The 21616-nt window shown below is 39.1% G+C and overlaps 1 protein-coding gene across 5 annotated transcripts in view; it reads left to right on the top strand.

Annotated features, from left to right (window-relative positions):
• LOC105689920 (LIM/homeobox protein Lhx9) overlaps nt 1-17878 on the top strand; it is a 153729-nt gene extending 135851 nt beyond the window's left edge. For all 5 annotated transcript variants that reach the window (XM_020854513.2, XM_012407304.3, XM_048653259.1 and 2 more), the window contains 2 exons: nt 11925-12068; nt 12296-17878. In XM_020854513.2, coding sequence (XP_020710172.2) covers nt 11925-12068; nt 12296-12437 — 286 coding nt within the window. In that variant the 3' untranslated portion in view covers nt 12438-17878. The remainder of the gene's footprint in view (nt 1-11924; nt 12069-12295) is intronic.
• Nucleotides 17879-21616: the final 3738 nt, after the last annotated feature.

The raw sequence follows: 21616 nt of genomic DNA, 5'->3' as shown, positions 1-21616 counted from the left end.
TCGGATTTCCAATGAGTGAAAGGTTACCTCTAGGTAAAAAAAAACTTTTTGTTTCTCTACAATTTTTCGAAATTTCGGTTCAGGCCAAAGTGTAATTTTTTTGAACATCGTAGAATAAATGTAGAGAATCTTGGGACGAATTTCAAAAGTCGAATATTCGAAACGTGGGGGGGCTAACTTCACGTAGATCTATTATACGCACACCTACTGTACGTACACTTGACCTTTTAACGTCGAGGAAAATGTGAGTCAAATCGATCTGTTGTCGGATGCGAAATTTCTGAATAAATTCAATGGATTTCTTAGGTGCAGGAGCACCTGATACCCACCGCTGGTCGATATATCGAACAGCCCCGCCGGCGAGGTGAAAGACCGACGAAAATTAATTTGGCGCGAAGCTACGAGACTTCTTTCTCGCGTAACTCGATGCCCCGAATATTGGGGAGTATCGCGAATAAAATCCTGGTTGCGTCCTTGACCCTGAAACAGCGATTTTCAGGTCAAGGATGCTCCCAGGAACTTCGATACCATTTTTTCCACGTCCGGTGCGTGGAATTCTCCCTGTAAAAGATCAAATTTTACGTGTCCTCCGATCGATCGATGTATACATATATCACGTATCCAAACACTTCCGCATTTTTAAACGTTCGTCTGACTAACAAGTCAAAAAAAAAAAAATTGCAAAAACGAGATGATCGAGATGATTACTTTTTATTTGAAATTAGATTCAACTGTTCCATGTTTTTTTCATTTCGAGAGTCAGTTCGCAATGATTCAACCCCGCGCCTTTCACCGCCGATTCACACGACGCGTATTGAGAAATAAGAGAGCGAAACGCGAAACGCGAAAAATTAATGAAACCGTGAGTGAAGACGAATGAGATAAAATGGACTGAAAAAATGTGAATGACTTCATATCGCGAGTTTTCTAAGCGTACGCTTTAATACCTTCTCCGTATTAGACGTACACAACCCACCCATGTATAATACACATACACTTATATATATATATAACATCTCCGCGATGTGCATATAGCGGCGTTAGAATCAGGAACATCAAGCATTACGCGGTAGCAATTCCTAAGCTAAACCGAAACATTCAAAATTCTCGTTTAAACCGGCGAGTGGGGTGAAACGATGGCGGCGTTTGCAGCCAGCTTACGGAGGGGCACGGCGGGGGAGGGAGGGGGGGAGGGGAGGAGACGGAGGGGTTATAATTTTAATGACGGCGTGTCCGCGCGCAGACTATTAAGAATACGCGTCGCTAGAAAGTTTTAACGAGACGCAGTACCACCATCACCACCATCACCCGGTTCGGTTCCGTACCGACGTTACCACCGGGCAAGAGGGAAGAGGAGAGCGCTGAAAGAAGAGAGCGATGAGGGGGGCGCGGGGGAGGGGCGGTGGGGGGAAGAGAAAGAGAGGAAAAGAGCGCGAAGGGGGGGTGGGGGGGAGCGCGTCGTCGCTGCTTATGGCTGCACAAAACGACATTGCCGCCGCCGCCGCCGCTGCTTCTGCCAACCGCTCTCTGTATACCGCCGCTCTCTACCCACCTTACCCACCGTGCCTCCGCCGCCGCGCCACTACGGAGAGGAGAGGATTATTATGTATTTTATAATGATCTCACAACAAAATCGCAATTTGCACAGCGCGGTGTCGCTCCCCCTCCCCCCTTCCCCCCTTCATCCCTCAGCCTTGTCCTCCTTCCAGCGGAGAGGTGGTACGTGTATCGCGCGGGTGTTATACACCACCCGCCCAATGCGACTCCCCATTTGCTCGGGTCTAGCGTAAAAAATATCAAGACCAAGACGAAGCGGAAGATGCGGCGGGGGGGGGGGGGGAAGCCTCTGCGCGGATTTCACGTCACGTCGCGAATGGCGATTTACAATTTTTAGCTAAACTGCAGCGCCAGTTGCGGTGACGAAGGAACGCAGATTAAAGAAAAGAAAACAGAAAAAAGTTAAGAACAAAAAATAAAAAGGGAAGAAAAAAATTGAAGAGCGAGAAGTCCCGGATGGAAAATCGCCGTAAAAGATACGCCGGTGTTTGTTCGTTCGCGCCGTAAATATATGTCGAGTGATAAGGGAGTAAAAATTAAAATGTATCCGAAATCGAAAAATCATAAACAAAGGACTAAATGGATGTGGAAAGAAAGGAGGGAAAAAAGTGTACAAAAATGCGTCTGATTGTACGCTATTACCGAGAAGGGAACAGGTCGTTACGCGGATGGTTACTTTTAATGGGGTAGCTCCGCTGTGGTTGTTGCACGCACACAGGGGTAGGAAAAAGGAAAAAGGGAGTATAACGGAGAAAAAAAAAAGGAAAGAGATAAAAATGCGTTAACAGGGAAGACGGCCGTGCGCGTAGAATAAAAACACATATACATACACGAAACTGATAATAAAAATCGTATTAGAAATGACGTTGGGTGATGCAAAAATTTGATAATTTGTCGTTGCAAAAAAAAAAACAAAACAAAAAAACAAACAAAAACAAAACAGATTTCGATTGGGCTTGAGATGGCGATGGCGATGGCGACGGGGGTGGAGGATCGTTAAGGTTATCGCGATCGCGCGATGCGGTCGTGCGATCCCCGTGTATATCGTACGGTTACACGATGATGTAGCATCGGGGTGAGGGGTGAGGGGGGGAGGGGGGGGGGGAGGGGGAGAATGAAAAGAAAAAAAAAAAGAGGAAGAACGGAGAGAAACAATAATTTCTCGCGGTGATTTTCACTCTCTCACAAGCTGCTCCTATTCTCTCGCGCGCTCTTTATCCTTTTTGTATTTCTCTTTCTTTTCATTCTTTCGTAGCGGTATCATTTTCACCACCACCACCACCACCACCAGTCGAGCTATAACCCTCGTTAATTATATACTACCTACTCTTTTTCTCCCCCCTTCCGCCCTCCCCCTTCTCTCTTTCTTTTTATATCTCCTTTTTTCCCCTTTCTTTTTCTTTATTATATTACAACGAAATTAACGCAATTAACGCGCAAACACGGAGTTGGCGGTCTCGATTTCTGAGAATTTTCTTGCGTATTACATACCGAGCTCTTCTTATATAATTATCATTCGCCCCTGCGCACGATTCTTTGCTCATGACGATAATGACGACGACGACGACGACGACGACGACGGCGATTATAACAATTTCCAGCAGCGTGTATATCGTATACAGATTTCATCTCTGATCCATCGCGCGTTTTTCGTCGTCCACTTGATTTTCTAAATAGACGTTACCACACTTTTTTCGAATTCATCGAAACGTGGATATTCCCATATCGATAGCGCTCAGCGTGCGATAGAAAAAATGAAACATTCGCAGCGACTGATAATATAATTGAAAAGCGATAATGAGATTTGAAACGATCGCGGGCGCACATCAAATTATACAGGGACGTATATAATTCTCTTGCACGAATCGTGCCATCTCGCACTACCCCCCCCCCCCCCCCCACCCCCGAACCTCCTCCCCCTCCCCCGCCCCTCCCCTCCACCCCATCGCCTTGTAGGGGTAAGTTTAGTAACAACCGTATACCCTGCTCTCGGCCCTCGGGCTCCACACAACCCCCGGAGCAACGAGACTAACGACCTTCCTTTATCTTCCACGCGCCCGCTCTACTCTGAGATAATAATGTGTATATATATATATATATATATATGTATATGTATATAGAGCTATCCCCTATTTATATGTATATACGAACAAAGATGGCGACTGACAACATAACCGTACATAAATATATATACGTTCATACGTATGCGATATATGATATGTACACATGATATGTATATCGCCAACGATGTTATTACATTTCACGTGGATAGGATCGAGTCGATCATTCGCGAAATTGATCCGATCTATTCACCGACAATTTCGATCCGTGATTTTCGGTCGGTAAACCATTAGCTTCGATAAAATTCGTCGCCGTTCCGGGACAATGTAACGACAAATGTCATCGACGTACGTACAATGACATTTCCGTGCGACGAAGATTATAAATAAATAGAGGCGGACGTGGCCGTGTGAGGGGGACGCGGGGGGGGGATGAAACGAAGGCTCGGGAGGGGAAACCCTTATCAAGGCTGAGGCACGCGTCTGCTCATTAGCGGTAGGTGGGGAATACCCCGCGCGCCGCGTCGTTTGGTCGAGTGTGACGGAGATAGCGCACGCAGCTCGTCGTCGTCGCGGGGCGAGTGAAAGGGGTGAGTCGGCGAAGACGCGCGGGGCGCAGGGAGTGCCGGCGAAAGATAGGGGTTAAAAATGTCCCTTTTTTTCACGCTGCGAAACCGCGCCGACCGTAACGATACTACGACGCGACGTAGAGAGTCGATAAAAATTGAACCGAAAATATGGATGTATAGAGACTTCGTTTTTTTTTATCATATTATTTTGAATAATTCAACCGTTGGAAACGTGGGAACATTTTTCAGCTGGGTACAGGGACAATCCTCATATCTACGTTTAACTTTTAATTCGTTCGTTATGTTTCCGTCTGTTCGATAAAAATTATGGAGAAAAAAAAAAAGAAACCCGCGTAGGTAATACCTACGTCGGATAATGTGCCTACGCATAATATACCCTGAATTTTCTACTCGCTGCAGTGCAGTCAGTTAGTTATCTGTTGGAAAGTTTATACACGCATATACTTACGTCGAGTGTAGTACACGAGTTTGGGAAGAAAAAAAAAAATTTCTTTTTTTTTTAAAAAAAAAAAATTGTTATAACGGGTGAAAAAAACGAGGAGAAAAGAAAGAAATGAAAATCGCGTAAATTGAACCTCTGCAGGCAGTTCGTATTTATATGATAATAAGTACACTGATATATGTGTGTGTATATACGTGTATTATACCGTTCAACTTACTTAGTCAAAGTGTGTAAGAATATAATAATAATAATAATATGTACATAGGTATATAATATACATACAGTTACATCTTTGTACTTACGACATTATGCATGTATAGTATACGATACTATGATACGCTAGCTGGAATTTCTCGTAAAACAACGATTCTCCCCTCATGGACATTTATCGCTCTTTTTTCTACTTTTTTTTTTTTCTTGTCTTTCATTTCGTTTCATTTCTTTCCGTTTATTTTCTATCTTTTTTTTGTCGTCCACGTATTTATTATTTATACCGGAACCTGCATTTTTCTCCGAGTAAAAACATCTAGTGAATTTGATTTACACGGGATATTTAAACTTTTTAAATTTAAATACGTACACGAAGAATCTGCTGCATTCGTACCAGTTTCCACTCTCATTGATTGTAAGTACCACAAGTACTTTCGACTCGAATAACTCGACGAAAAAAATGAACAAACAAACGATAACACGCGTATATGGATATAATGATGAATGCGATATCCTGTATAATTGAATTTGGGGCGGACGGACGGGAGGGGGGGGGGGGGCGCATTTGGGTATCGTTTTGGAAAACACGTTACTATACGTATACCTCGGAGCCGTGCGTCCTACTCCGGGTTATAGATGTGCCCCCCCCTATCTGAGTCTGTGTGCGTGTGTGTGTGTGTGGAAAGGTGAAAGAAAATTACTTCGACTATATAATAAATTAGAGGACTTACACACCTGCGGTATTTATAAGTGAAGCGAGAGCCGCGGTATTAGATTAGGTCGCAACACCGAAGGTAACCAACGTATGTACGTACCCTAGGTACGTGTACGTGCATACATATGTATTATATGTATAAAGTTTTTAATTCGTCTTTGCGTGACGTACGGCTCAGACCAAAGCCCTGTTTTTCAGTCTTCTTTTATTTCTATCTAAGAAAAAAACAGGTATACGGCATGGCTAGCTCGGACGGCCCTTTATTGGCTAGAAGCATGCGACAAACAGATCACTCTATAGCAGTCGTCCCGTGTTGTATTTTATAGTCGTGTGTTCTACGTTAAATACAATGCGAAAGAGAATAAATCAAGAACACCACGTGTAGAGGTAGGTATGGTACGTACGTAGGTATATAAATTTGAAACACATTCGTCGGGAAACGTAGTCGAGAAAAAAGAAAAAAAAAAACGAATTATATCGAGAAATAGAAAACAATTTTATGCCGTTTTTATTTTCCTTTATCTTTGGTTTTTCTCTTTCCTTCGAACAGACAGCTGTCATCGAATAAAAAAAATCACCTGGCTCTGCCTCTGGCTTACTACGTATACGTTACATACCCACGAGTAGCGCAAGCGTCAGTCGATGACGTTTTTATAACATACGTTAGACATTTTCAATTTGTTTTTTGGTTTTCGTTTATTTTTTTTGCTCCTCTGTAACGAAGCGGAGTGAGTGAGAGAGAGCGGGGGATGGATGGATGGGAAGGGGGGGAAGATATCTCCGTTAATTACAAGTGTATCAAATTTGATTGATTAGCCAGAGTTTGTAATTAATCGCAGCGTATTATGACTTTCCATTAAACGATCCCAACTAACCACAGACACCTCTTACTTCTTTACCCCCGGCCGTTTCTCTTGGTCTTTTTTTTTTTTATTTTTTTTTTTTTTTGTTCTTCTTTTCCTCATCTATTCGGGATCGCTGCCGCGGCGGTCGGCCTTTTTCAAATCTCGAGATTAGATCAGATATTATTATACAATATAAGTCAATCATTTATCGCGCACGAGTTAACCGACTAAATGCTCGCGTTTTATTCATCGTCATCTTTAATCTTGAACGTCGACCGAAAAAAAACTTGAATTAATAATAACGCAAAACAAAAAAAAACAAAAACAAAAAAAAAAGGCCGTTAAATATGAATTACACAGATAGATTCCATGTGTTCTTTTGTCATTCGGTTTACCGTGAGCGTATCGTAATTTCACCTGCGAAAGTTTCGAAATTAGTATGTACATACACATACACGTGTACTACGTCATTTAAATAGTTTATCATTCTCCACCGTTATCCGTTGCCGGGTTAGAATGATGACGATAATAACAACGATATCGATAATAATACTAAAATTAAAGAGAAATAAAATCTATGCGACTACTACGATATTCCCGAGTTCCAATTAAACTTAATTACCTAATCGTATTACAATTTGAATTGGTTTGTTTCTTTCCAGTCTAATATATATATATATATATATATATATATGGTATATATAATGCATACAATATGCTACGCGAACAAAAAAGTGATCGTTGGTTGCGACTGTGTGCATATAATACCTATATACCCACGTAGAACATAGAAGAGAAAGAGAGAGAGAGAGAGAGAGAGAGAGAGAGAGAGAAAAACGTATCAAGCGAACCTGATCGATGTTTCCCCTCCCTTTCTTCTCCGCCTCCCTCTCCTACATCCCTCCTCGCGAAGAGGGACAGCCAGGGAGACAAAGCATGCAATCATAACGTTAATTACATTAAAATGAGTCCAAGACTAGACCAATCAGGTCCGCCTAGCGATGGATTTAAGCCGCGGTTGATGAAATTTATACGTGTATCAATGTATCATAAATGTATAATTGGTTGTCCGAATATGAAATAATGATCGAGTCAATTTTGGTAAATTAAAAATAAAAAATGAACGCCTCGAAATTTCGTAGATCAATCTCGCGATCCAATTCGTTTCATCGATGAATGGATGTTTTCTTTTTTTTTTTCATCGAGATCCGAGTAATTCTTTTTTCTCACAAATTAGGTAACCGACGATACAATTAATTCATTTACTAGTTGGTTTTTTTATTCGGTTAGTTCAAACCCATCGCTAGAACGCCGGCTAATATCTCAGCCGAGTTCTAATATATAGGTTGGTGCGGTGGAGGTTCTGTACATCCAACCAAATTGCACTAACTATATCTCCATCTCCACCTCTTCCTCTTCCTCTTCCTCTTCCTCTTCCCATTTCTCTAGCCGGAGCTAATAGGAATTTTGATTGACTGAATTAAATGGTTATTGGTAAGGTGGTGGATTATTTTATTTCGTTTCGTTCCCTCACTCCTTCTTACCTCCGAGCGTACATTTATCATTCATCTGTTCGTTCCTCCTTTTTTCGTCTCAAATCTCGATTAGGCAAATGAAAAAAAAGAATAAAGTTTAGGTAATTTGTTGTCGTGCTCTTTATTTTCTTATTTCTTTCACTCGATATTGGTAGATTATTGTCATCATTATTATTATCATCGTTGTCAATTTTTAAATTCGTATTCAGGTATACACGACTAGGTTTTTCTTTTTCTTTTCATCAATAATTCACCTTTCCATTCGATATCGTGTAACCTTATATATGTAAATATGGCCTGCGGGAGTATAATATAATCTTGAATATGAACTTCATTTATTATTATCGACAAACAAAACCAGTTTTGATGAAAAATAAACAATATTCTCCCCGTGTAATACCTATATACATATACACGTTGTATGCATAACTGCAAAAATCACTCTTTTTCACCCTTTCCTTTTTTTCTCTCTCCCTCTCTCGTCAGAAGTTCAGCTTTTTCGTTTCATTCTATTACCGAAAGTATAATCGCGTTGATTATCATCATCGTTGTTCGACTCGATTTTTGTATTTCGTACTAATTTTCATCATTTCGCATCGATTTTCGTTTGCGTTCGATCGTCGCGGTGTGCAGCGCGGACAAGACGTCTCGATTGTTATCGATAAAACCGAACGTCATTAATTTTTGATCGTTTCATTCACGGGTGTACAGTATTCCCGTTTAATAGTCGATTGATCGGTAATAACTCGATTCTATTATTTCGTGTATACGTATAGGTATATCGTTCGTACGTATAGCCCTGTACAAAGAGCGCGTCGATGCCCTTTCACCTCGCCTTTCACCGCCGATGAAATAGGTATGGGGTACCTCCGAAGAGGTGTGTAACGTACAAAATTTACGTATCCACTGACGGAGATTTTGGTTGTTTTTCTTTTTTTCTTTCCATTGTCGAAACCATCGTGGATAACCGTCGATTATGCAAAAATATCGAGGTATATTGAACGATCGATGAAATTGATCAGGTGTATTCGTACCGCCGCGAGTTTCATCCGCGTATAATTTCCTGTCGGAGGTTGTTTTCGATGTAAATTGCCTCTCACTCGTTCGAATTTGACATTTGAAGATTCCGCGAAACGATGGAAATAAAATTGGCGAACGGGGGACGCGCGGGTCGCGCGGGGAAACTTAATTCCTCGCGCGTATATTAATAAATAAATAAATTGACGGGTCGACGGGTGTACAGGTGGTGCCGGTTTTATTTGCTGATACAACCGTGGTATAATATTAATTTATTGTACATGTATATCCATGCCTTTCGAAGTCCTTGGTCTTGAAACAAACAAACGAACCAAATAATTAGCGTAATTAAAGCCGGCCAATTTGCGCTCGAGACAATTAAAGGGGGCCAGGAGTTTCTGACGTAGGAGGGGAGTGGGGGGATCTCCGAGGGAGGTAGACGAAGCCTCATTAGCAGTCGAGTGAATGTGTCGGAGAGGGAAGTAAAAAAGATTTGAAGAAAAAGAAAAAAAAAAGTTGAAAAAACAATTGAAATAAGAAGAAGGAAAAGTGTGTGAGGGAAAGGTAGAGGGAAAGGGCAGGAGAGTCGTAAGCTGTTCGTCGCGTGATGTATTCTATAGTTCTACATGCATAGTTGCGATAATGTAGAATATTATAGCGCGTGGCAATTTAATATTCATCGTTGTTGTTGTTATTATTATGATCATCGTTACTGTGGCTTTTATTATAGGATTAGAGAAAGAGGAAAATAAATAAATTGTTCTGATAATTCAATTAATTTAATTCGCTCAATAAAAATATATTTATATGTTTTTTTTTTTTTTTTAATACGATGCAGGAGTCGGCGATAAATCGAATGACTATCGCTGTTAATTAATAATCCAATCAAAACATCATAATTAAATGACTACCTAAATTTGAATAAATTCGAGTCGAAATGTTATATAACTGCCATTTACGTTTTTGTAGGACATATTTCCTTCGTTTTTTTTTGGGTTTTTTTTCTTTTTCTTTTTTTTTTTGACAAGGATATATCGGGTATATATCGGTCACGAATTGTACAGCGTATGTGTGAACGGCGATGGAAATTAATTGGGGAAATCCGAGGGATTCATTGGCTTCGGGTAATTATTTATTGGTTAACGGGCTAAGAGACGGTTGATTTTTAAATGACGAGATAATTACGTCGATGATGATGACGACGACGGCGACGAACGAAATATGATGGAATTATAAGTAAACGCATGTGCGGTATAATACGCGTTGCGTTTCCAATTGGATGCGAAGGTAGTTTATAATAATATATAATAACATAATACGAAATTGGAATAATCGTCAAAAACTTAAGATCAGATCGGACAGATAAATTGGGAATTTAATTATAGGAACTGTCAGGAAAGTAATTAAATTAATAACAAGATATCGGATGTATATATATATACGTATAGAGGGGGATCCAATCAACCGTTGCAACCTTTAAAAGACCGCGTGTGTGCGCATGGTGTGCCTTTCACATTCCTGATAAAATAAATTATATGCGTCCTTCGCGTTATACCGACGCGATATACGTATATACACCTACGTTTATATACGTATACGTATACATATATATAAATATATAGATATATATATTCGAAAGACGGGTATCCGCAGCACTCTTGGTCGGGGTATTAAAACGCGAACTCGAACTCGAACTCGACTCGTACGATATTATATACGTACGTATCGATATGTATAGATTCGGTTAACACAGGCCCCGCATAATCCTTGACGATGTCCATTCGAATAAGGAAATGCGTTACATAGTCTGCGGTTTTATTATATACATACATATCCTCAGAGACGACGTATATTTAAACTTCTTATGTAGACACACTCGTCTATAGCTATAGCTGTGTATACTTATGTATTTCACATATTCTCTCGAAGCCGGTAATTAGTTCGGATATGATCGTTATCGAAATTGGCTGCAAGATCTTGACGATTAATTAAGCGAGTTTCTTTCCCAAGATTCGTAATCGTTTCGTTTTTTTTTTTTTTTTTTAATAGTTCTCTTTATTTTGTTTGTTCGATTTTAATTACCTACATACCTTTTCGAATACCTCGCTCATTACACGTATACACACCTACACAATTATCTCATTATATCGAGTGCGCGATAACGAATCGTCGACAATCATCGATACCGCGGTGTAGTAATAACGAAAAAAAAAAAGGAATCCGTTGTCATCGCGAGGTGAAAAGGTCGGAGGTTCGAGGGAAATGTCTCGTGAAATTTCGACAAAGCCGACTCTTTCGCTAGTCAGTCCTAAGGGTTCCCATCCGTATTTTCCGCGGCGGTCCTTTATCTCAACGGCGAGTTCGCATCGACTCCGTGGCATCTTGAAAGTGCACCACTTGCCACTATTACCTCGCTTCAGCTCCTATACTCGAGTACACGGTACAGCAAACTGGTTTTAATTATTCGCTTAATCTGGCTGTGTTAGTTCTTAGTTAGTCATCCTCGTGTACCAGCCCTCCTGCGTTATACCGAACCAACACCATCGAATTTGACTACTTCGTAGCTGCATTGCGCGAACGGGTAACGCAAGCCTTCGGCTTCTATACCGTTGCTGCTCTTTCATTGCGAAGATACTCTCCTCTGTAGCAGCAGCGGCGAGATTTTATCACGTTTCAAAAGATGCTACGAGACTCTAATGCCGCAGGAGCTTGTCGGAGCCGGTAGAAAGTTAGATTTTATCAAAGAAATTGTATTAGCGAATTTTGTTTAATCCCCGAAGATCAGAAAATCCCGTTTCAGATTGCAATGTATCTCGCGAGAAACTCGGAGAAATTATTCCGAGTCTTTACACGTGTATACGTGCATGTATACATGTATACATACGACGGCATTAACACTTTCAATTTTACAAGGATTTTCTAACGTTGGAATATTTAATTTCTCATGTTTCAGGCTATTCGGAATTACCGGGGCGTGCGCCGGATGTTCGCAAACGATACCTGCCAGTGAATTCGTTATGAGAGCCGGCGGTTCGGTCTTTCACCTGAAATGTTTCACGTGCAGTAAATGTGGAACGCAACTGGTTTCCGGCGACAGGTAAGAACGACCTATTTTCGATTCTCGCCACGGTTTTTTTCTTTTTTTCTTTTTTTCTTTTTTTTTTTTTTTTCTTCTCCCCCATCTCGTCCCGCTCCCCGGAGATAACGAGGAGGAGGAGGAGTAGGAGGAGGAGTAGGAGGAGGCGGAGGAGAAAAACTAAAGAGAAACGAAACGATAGCCCCGCGCAAACCCCGAGCAACCCCCGCACCGTTTTCTGTTTTCAGATATTGCCTGTTCGGCGGCGTTCCCGTTTGCGAAACGGACTGGCACAAAATGGTAAAGTCGTCCGGCGTCGGTGCGAGCGGTAACGGCGGTGCCCCCGTGAGAAAAGGAAAAGTAGGGAGGCCGAGAAGAAGCAGAGACTGAGCCGCCAACCCGGTCGGTCGCCCAAAGAAGGTACAAGCCTCGGCACAACCGACGTCTACCTCCTCCTCGACAACCGTCGCACCTCCTTTGATGAATCAGGTCGACGTTGCGGACATAGGTGTCGGTGCCGGGGGTGAGACCTACTCGCCGCCACCGCCGGGTCCCCAGATCACTAACTTTGGTCATCACCATTCGCATACCCATAATCACAACCAGCAGCATCAGCATCCCCACCACGGCCAACATCACAATCAACATCAGCAGCAACAGCATCATCACCAACACCACCAACACCACCACCACCACCACGACCACCACCACCACCAGATGATCGTTCCGATACACCATCCGAGTATATCGTCTTCGGGGGCTGGGGGTCAACAACAACAGCAGCATCATCACCATCACCACGCTTCTTATCAGGAGTGGAATCATTGGTCCGAACCGTGTGACTGAGGCTGTGAGTTTTTAGATAACAAATAATACAAATTTCAATGAACAAATCTCAATCAAATTAATATCGACCGTTTAAAATAATACCGAGTTAAAAACCGTCGTCACAAAATACTGCTGCTGCTGCTGCTGCTGCCGCTGCCGCTGCTGCCGCCGCCGCCGCCACACCGCGTTGCTAATTTTGCTAATGTTGCTGATGATAATGATGATGATAATGTTATGGATTTGGATCGTGCTGCGTTTGGGATAATCTGCTGCAGCTATTTCAGATTATTGAAAAACGAGAGTTTCGAAAAATTTGAAAAAAATGTGAGCAGATGAGTGTTTATAAAAAGCCAAAGTGATGAATAGACGCCAAGTAATATTCACGAACTGATATTATGAATATCGTTACGTAGCTTGTGGATTGAATACGGTGGTTAATAAATGAACAAAAAATAAATAAATAATGAAACGTTGAAAAAGAGAGGAAAAAAAAAACTGTTCTTTTTGTTGTTGTTTATCTGATTATTATTCTATTAATTATTATTATTATTATTATTATTATTATTGTCATTATTGTCATTATTGCGATTATTATTATGATTATTACTATTATTACTATTGTAATTTTTTTTTTTTTATGATTGCGTTGTTCCTCGGTTCTCTTTGGTTATTATAATCTTATGCATAGACAAGAGAGAAAACAATTATTAGTCGTTAGAATTATTCTTGAGAACTGAGAAGAAGGAAAATTAATAAAGAAATGAATAAAAACAAAAATTCAAGAGCACTTTGGTGATGATATACGATAGAAAAACGCGTATCGTCGTGGGCGGTGTGTGATATATACGTGTACGTATATGTACTAATTTATGTGTAATACATTTATTATCATATACCCTGAATAATGATATTCACCGCAGCAGTTTCATCATCATCGTCGTCGTCGTTCTCTGTGAATACGTATGTATAAAATTTCAAACTAAAAGAAAAAAAAAAAAAAAACGAAGACAAAAATGAAATGAATAATACGACGAAAACGATTCAACAAAAATTCATTACAATAGTAATAACAATATTAATGAACGAACAACAATTTCCGGTTCAATGCCGAATCGTAATACCGCGAAACAAACAAACAAACAAACCAACAAACAAATAAATAAGTAAATAAAAAGTATAATAATATCCGAAAATCTCTGCATGGCGATATAATAAAGTATTTATATATATTTTTGTTCAAAGAATCACCTATGTACTTATTATATTATTACAGCTGTATAATTGTACTTATTATAATATCATATTACGTGTCGTTATAATCTATAATATTGATTATGACACGTATTGTCTATATATATATATATATAGGTATACGTCACACATAGAGACATACAAAATGAACACACGCGCGCGCACACGAACACACACACATATATAATTAATGAGAAACTTTTGAAACGAAAAAGAAAAGAGACATACAAAAGTGAATTAAATACGAAACGAGACTCGGAGGGAAATTTATAATATAATACGTATCTGTGCAGATATTCTAATCTGTATAAATCTTTGCTCAAGGGGTTGTTACTATATTCGAACGTATGTTTTTTCCCCCTCTCCTATTTTGCTTTTTTTTTTTTTGTTTAGGAATCGATCACTTTATTTTAATCATATTCGTTATCCGAACATCGGTGTACATTCGATCGTTTCCAATTTTCTCGGAGTAATTGTTTATTTATTTTTAATTTAATTATTCTGTTTTTTTTTTTTTTTTTTTCATCTCTATTCATTTTTCTTTTGAAAATTAACGAGTCTTTGTGTGGATCCAGAGACGGCAGCTGCTGCACAGCCTACCCTAACTTCGTTTAGCTCAAGTTAACTTGACCTATAAGTTCGTTAAGTATCTCTTGTCTCTGCTTCTACTGCGTGGTTAATCCTTTTTATTTCCCTCAATTTACCTCATCGGAAAGAACTCCTAACGAACCCATTTTTGTCGCAAGTTGAATCAACGAAAGACTCCCGCCCTTCATTTTTTCTCATTTTTACATCGAGAATTTTCTTTTTTTCGTTTCGGTTTTTCTTTTGCTTTGCGCTCTTTGTCAAATCCATGTTCAATTCCTTTTCATATTTATAGGGAATATATTGATTTTCGTTTGTGTGTAAAATATCGATTATCGATTCTCTTCATTCTCTTTCTGACTCAAACTTGTAAATAAAGACATTTTAGTCCGTTATTTGCCGGGGTTAAAATAAAAAAATAAAGAAAATCAAACGAATACATTCGTCGTGAAAGCAATAAATTATATTGATAAAAAAATGTTTGAATAAATTGAAAAAAAACAAAAAAAAAAAAAATGGAAAAAAAACGTTGTCTCGTATTACGATATAGTGTAAGATTTTAATGAGAAAGAAGAAACGAACAAATTAATCATAGAGCACGAGAAAAATTGAATCGGATTGAAAAAAAAAAAGAGAGAACAAAAATAGAAACAAAACGAAAAGGAATGAGAAAAATGTTACCGTCATTATCACACTGTAAATTATTGTAATACTGGGCCCTGATCTCATGACTCACACCGTCTATATTGTACACCCTAAGATAGATTTTCATTTACCGTGGAAAGGGACGAGACCTAGACGAGGGGAGAAAAACGGCAACAAAGAGAAGAGGGGGGAGGGTGGAAGACAAAAAAATCTACGATCAGGACAGTAGTTGAATAAATGAATGAATAAATAATAGTAATTCTTATGATTGATAATAGTATAAAAAAATTAAAGTACACAAAAGAAAAACAATCGAAAAGAAAAAAAAGCGACAGGGTTCCGAGCATTTGCAATAAATGTATATTATAATTGTACGATCTATTTGAATATATTACTTATGTTTTCACCATATAAATGGATTGTTTTATAAAACGAAAAAAAAAAAAATTATTTGATTATTAATAAACATTCGTTTGTATCGATGCTGTTCGTGATTTTTTTTTTTCTTTATTCACTGTAATATGCAGTAGGTGGTAAGAGCAATCGTCTCTATTCATTAAAAATTACAAATGAAGAAAATTTTTATGCACCACTAAGATAATTCAAGCATAAAAATAGACACCTAACGATCAACAGTAACAGCATCGAAGCAATCGTTTTGCGAAGCTCAATAAAATTAATGAAAAATAAAACAAACAAAAAGAAAAGGGAAATCTTTAAATGTGAAGTAATTACTATAAATATATATACAAGGGATGATTGTGAAAGAGGTATCGTGTGTATACCTCAATATTAATTCAATCAATCGATCACTCATTGATTTTGTTGATAGTAATGTAATTACTACATAATACATAGTATATACATAATATACATACTCATGCAGACACACACACACACACACACACACGCACACATATATACATTGAATATTTTTTCCACGCTAGAGATTTTCGCCGATCGAATTCAAATCTCTTTCTCACTACTTAAATACACACCCATGACACTCTCACACGGAAAACGATGAACGAAGGTTAAGGATAATGAAAAAAAAATCTTAGTAATAATAGTAATAATAATAATTATAACAACAATAATAATAATAATACTAACATTAATACTAATACCAATAATGCGTAGATAGATGTCTCCTCGGCGAATTCGTTCGGCTAAAACTATAATTATACCAATAAAACACAATATCATATTACAAACAAACAAACCAGAAAGCAACAACAAAAAATGAGAAAACGTTATAGATTATACATAAATAATATACTTGCGCTACAGGATTGAGCGCGAGTCCCTTTTTCGTCGAAAGGGGAAATTACATTGAAGATGAAGTGAATTAAATAATTAATAAATAATAACAGTAACAATAATAATAATAATAATAATAATAATAATAATAATAACAATAACAACAATAATAATAATTACGTAGATAAAAAATGTAATTTAAACTGTACATAGGTACGTTTTGTATATTGTTAAAATTTGTGTGATATAAATGGTTATTTACGATTAATTAATTCGGTAATTAAATAATACATTATTATTATTATTAGCAACATTACTATTATTACTATCATCATTACTTTTATTACTATCGCTATTGTTATCAGTATCATTATCAGGATCGTTATTATTAATGGTTACCCAAAGGCTGGCGTCGTCCCGACGAGTTATCGTTGATCTGAAATGAGAGGAGGAAGGGAGGCCCCAGACCGACGGTATACACGATACCTGTGTTGAAAAAAGGAACAACAAAAAAAAAAAAAAAATCATACAATAGACAAAAATGACAGCGAAATACGGACGACACACGGAGAGGGTTCAGAAGATAATCGAGAGTGTACGCGGTGCGTCCAACGTGCATAACTATACAGTACACGCATACCTATACACGGATATTACCGTGTAGCGATGTGGGTTATTGATGATTATTTTGAAGAACAAAAAAAAAAAAAACAACAAAACTGTCACGATAGTAATTATTATTATTATTATCATTATAATCATCTTTCATTTTATTTATTTAAATTTTATCATTATTATCATTATTATTGTGTTCATTGCGAATCGGTCGTGTTATACGATCGTATATTATTTACATATCTCGATTTCTTCGTCGGGCACGGGGTTTCCATAAAATATACTCTCCCGGCCTCTTGTAAAATATTATACGCCGCAAGTTTATTGATTAAAAATAACAATTAAATGAAAGAAAAAAAAAACAAACAAACAAACAAACAAACAAACGAACAAAAATAACAATAATAATAACTAAATACAAAAGAACAAAACAAAAAAAAGAGAAAAAAAGAAAAGAAAAGAGAGAAGAAAGAAAAAAGAAAAAAGAAATACAAGTTTTTAACATGCGTTTTTGGATTAAATTTATTATCTATAGTATAGTACCCCAAATCGTGTTGTATATATATACATACATACATATATAGGTATTATATATTTTGTTTTTCTTTTTATGGTTGTAAGATTGTGGAAGAAATTTTTTAACTCGATGACCAGTCTGTTCATTTTCTTTCCGTTGGATTCGACGTGTCGATGGTGGTTTTGAATTCGCGCATTCCGTCGGCCTCTGCAATCGACACTTATTATTGATAACGCCGACTGGTCTATCGCATCGGAGCTACACATATAGTTCAGGTACTCTTCGGTCTCGGTGCTATAGTTTTTGGATTTTAAGAGGTAACGTTGCTCGAGCCGAAGAGAGCTCGGACGCACCCTCGAATTCTCCCGTTCAAAGTATCCCGCGGTTCCTGCATTCCTACCTGAAAATATTCCAAATCTTCTCGCTGACCTAGCAATTTGAGGAATTTCGATGAAGGAAGAAACAATCGCGACTACGGCCTTCTCTCCTTTGGAATAAATTTAGAAAGAGAAAAAAAAAATAAAAAAATAACAAGAAGAGGAGGAGGAGGAGGATTTCGAGAAAACGGTAAGCTGGAAAATTTACGTATATGTACAAAATGGAGAGGGATCTCCGTATCTCATTTAAGTAGGCAGATGATTTTATTCTCGAAGAAAGAAACTGATTGAAAGAAAAAAATGAAAAAAAAAAAATAAACTGCACCTGCTGAATTTACATAGGTCTTTGTATCAGCGCGTACAACGTTCGCGCTCCATATACACATGTATATGTGTGCGTATATATATGCGACAGATGTATTTTATGTGCCAAGTTCTCATTTACTTTCGCTGCATCAACCCGGGCTCTCGGGTAATTTATTTGCCTGACAATTAGCAGCGTAGTAGCAATGTCCTCTTTACAGTGATTAACTAATATTTACATCTGCACCGCGGTGTCTGCAACGGCAGGTATATTATCGTACCGCGGTATGCGCGAGCGTTGGAAAAAAAAAAAATAAATAAAAATTTTCTTTTTTCCTTTTTCTTTTTTCGTCGGACACATCTCCGCGATATACCGGAATATATTCAACGTCCTAACGTATAACGGTACCTCGTTAACCCCGACGACCCCGATCACCTGCAACATGATGAGGCATCTAATTATTCCTCCATATATATATATGTATATGGCAAGGCAGGTATGTATATTTTATCTATCCATCTATACGTATACACGTAGGCGTCTATGTGTTTACGTACATACTTGATGTTGTATACTTTCTTAGGCGAGTGATCTAAATTTCGAAAGAGAAATAATGAATATTCCACGCCACCCTCTACCCGCGCACGTATCTTCTCAGTATAATACACGTAGGTGTAGGTGTACGTACCAACGTACGTACGTAGGTATGTATATTTATTCGAGATTCTAAGGGGGCGCCATTGAATCGGACGTCTGTGAATTCGACCCGCATTGTGTTCGAATGTGTGGGTGCGTACGTGCGATGTGTACGTACGCCTATGTATTACGCGTGTGTATTATATGTATTACTTACGTGTACGTGTGCGCGCAGTATATATATGTATATATGTATATATGTATATCGAGGGGTGGAGTGCGGGAGGGAGAGAAACGAGCGGGCTAGCTAGCTAGCTAGCTAGCGAGCGAGCGAGCGACTTGAAGCTGAGTTAATTAACGCTTTAGTCCGAGGTCTGATTTACGGAGCGTCTAATTAGCGCGTCCGAGAACGATAAAGTATATATTGTGATTAGTCCTGGGGGCCCGACGTATTAATACAGCTGAACGATGCCGAGGCAATTCCCGGCCCCGAGCGCAATTTTCGCGATGCTTACCGTTCACCCATTTTCGAAAGCAGTAATTAAAAAAATATTCAATCTACGATCGCTATAATACCTGTGTGTACACATATATATATATATACATATATACGCATGTGTACACGTGTATATGTAAGTATATCCACGCATACGCACACGATCCCTTTCTCCGACTACACATAGAGGACCGCTATAGCGTTGTATGTATATGTATGTATATAACTATTCAGCGTATTATGTACACCGACAATAGCTGCGTATTATAAATATAAATTCGATAATAATTATCTTTATAATTGGGATATTATAGGCTGTTGCACGTGGAATATATATATATATATATGTATGTATGTATTTATCTATATTTGTGTAATAAACACCGTCGAAATGCAACGTGTTTATACATATATATATATATCAATTCCGCGGCGAGATAAATTATTATACGGTATACATACATATATGTATGCGAGTGCGTGCGTGCGTGTGGAGAAAAAGAGATATGGAGAAAGAGATCGAGTTTCGACTGAAGTAGGCTTATTCATTTACAATCTAACGAGGTCGCGGGGATGCTTGCTTTCCTAATTTATAAGTACCCCGTGTAATAGTACGGTCGGTGGTATACCTCTATACCTGTGTATCGTTTAATAGGGGGATTCTTTGAGAATTTATACATATATTATAAACGGGGGAACCAATTACCGTGGCAAACAATAAGTGGCCAAAAGGTGACGGTTTTTTTTTTTTGTTTTTTTTTCAGGGTTTTAAGTTCTTCCCTTTCCCGTTTTTGTTTATATTATGTTTTTTTTTTTTCTCTCTCTTGCTTTTTTCACTCTCCTTTCCTTCGACGTATCCCACGCTCGTCGTAGGCAACGGAATCGTTCGTCGGACGGCAGACGCTTTCGCTCTCGTTCGCGTTTCCTCTCTTTCGTTTTTTATTCCATCTCCTCTCTCTCTCCCTCTCTCTCTTTTATCCACTCTTAACGAGCTCGCAGGCATTTCGCTATAAGTATATACGCGGCGAAAATATATTACGGCAGGACGCGCTTTGAATAAGGCGATACATCGTGTGATCTGGGCTAATTATCCGTATACCGTATAAACAGAAAAATAAACAATCGAACAACGCTCGAAATAACCCTCAGTCGATAACGTCGACGCGGTGCGTAGGTACAGGTAACGAGCCAAGAAAAAAAAAAAAAAAAAAAACAGCGAAAAATTGACGAAACATTCGTGTAAGGGGTTGAGAACCTGTACCAAAACTACCCCTGTAACGCGGAGGCGTGCTCGGCGGTTGAATAAAGTTTGGGGCAAATTATATCGCAGATACGCCGGATATTATGTTTAGTTAAGCATCGTCTGACTCTCCTGCACCTAGATAATAGTTTTGACGAGTGGAACGGCATGCATAAAATAGCAGGAGGGGGTGGTAGATAAATTTCGGCTGAAACCGAACGCGCGTCGACGAGGTGAACCGAAAACTTCTATCCGTCAAGACGTCGCTTAGCGCGCTCGGGAATCGGCGAGTCAAACCCCCTCGTACGCGGGGTGAGTTCTTCCCCTTTTGCCCCCCCCCCCCCCCCTGTTTATCAGGGCATCGCCTTTCTCTCTCTCTCTCTCTCTCTCCCTGATTTTCCCCAGGACCCCCGGTTTCTTCCTCTTTGGGCAAGAGGCACGCTTCTGCCCTCCGCGCCCTGATTTCTAACGCCTTCTCAACGTCCAACTTCTGGACGTAATTAATTCTGCTAGCTAACGTGGAATGCCATAATTAATTCTTGGATGGGGTTTCTCGCGTTAGGGCGTTTTCCTAACAATATGTATCCGATCCGATTAGAGGTCTACCCTGTCCTCGCCGCACTGATATCTACTGTTATACTCCCGCACTCTCTCCTCTCCCCCGTCTCCTCGCCTTCCCTCCGCCCTCCTCCCCTCTGCCCTCCTCCCCCCCCCCCTCGCCCCTCTCTTCGGAGCTATGCAATTAATTAAATTCACTTTATGTACACTATCATCGTTAATATTAACGCGGATGGAACAAACTCGTACTCTCGGAG

The sequence above is a fragment of the Athalia rosae genome, chromosome 3, assembly GCF_917208135.1.
Source record: "Athalia rosae chromosome 3, iyAthRosa1.1, whole genome shotgun sequence".
In the NCBI taxonomy this organism is placed as follows: domain Eukaryota; kingdom Metazoa; phylum Arthropoda; class Insecta; order Hymenoptera; family Athaliidae; genus Athalia; species Athalia rosae.
The sequence above is the reverse complement of the archived record's forward strand: the minus strand, read 5'-3'. Positions and strand labels throughout refer to the sequence as shown.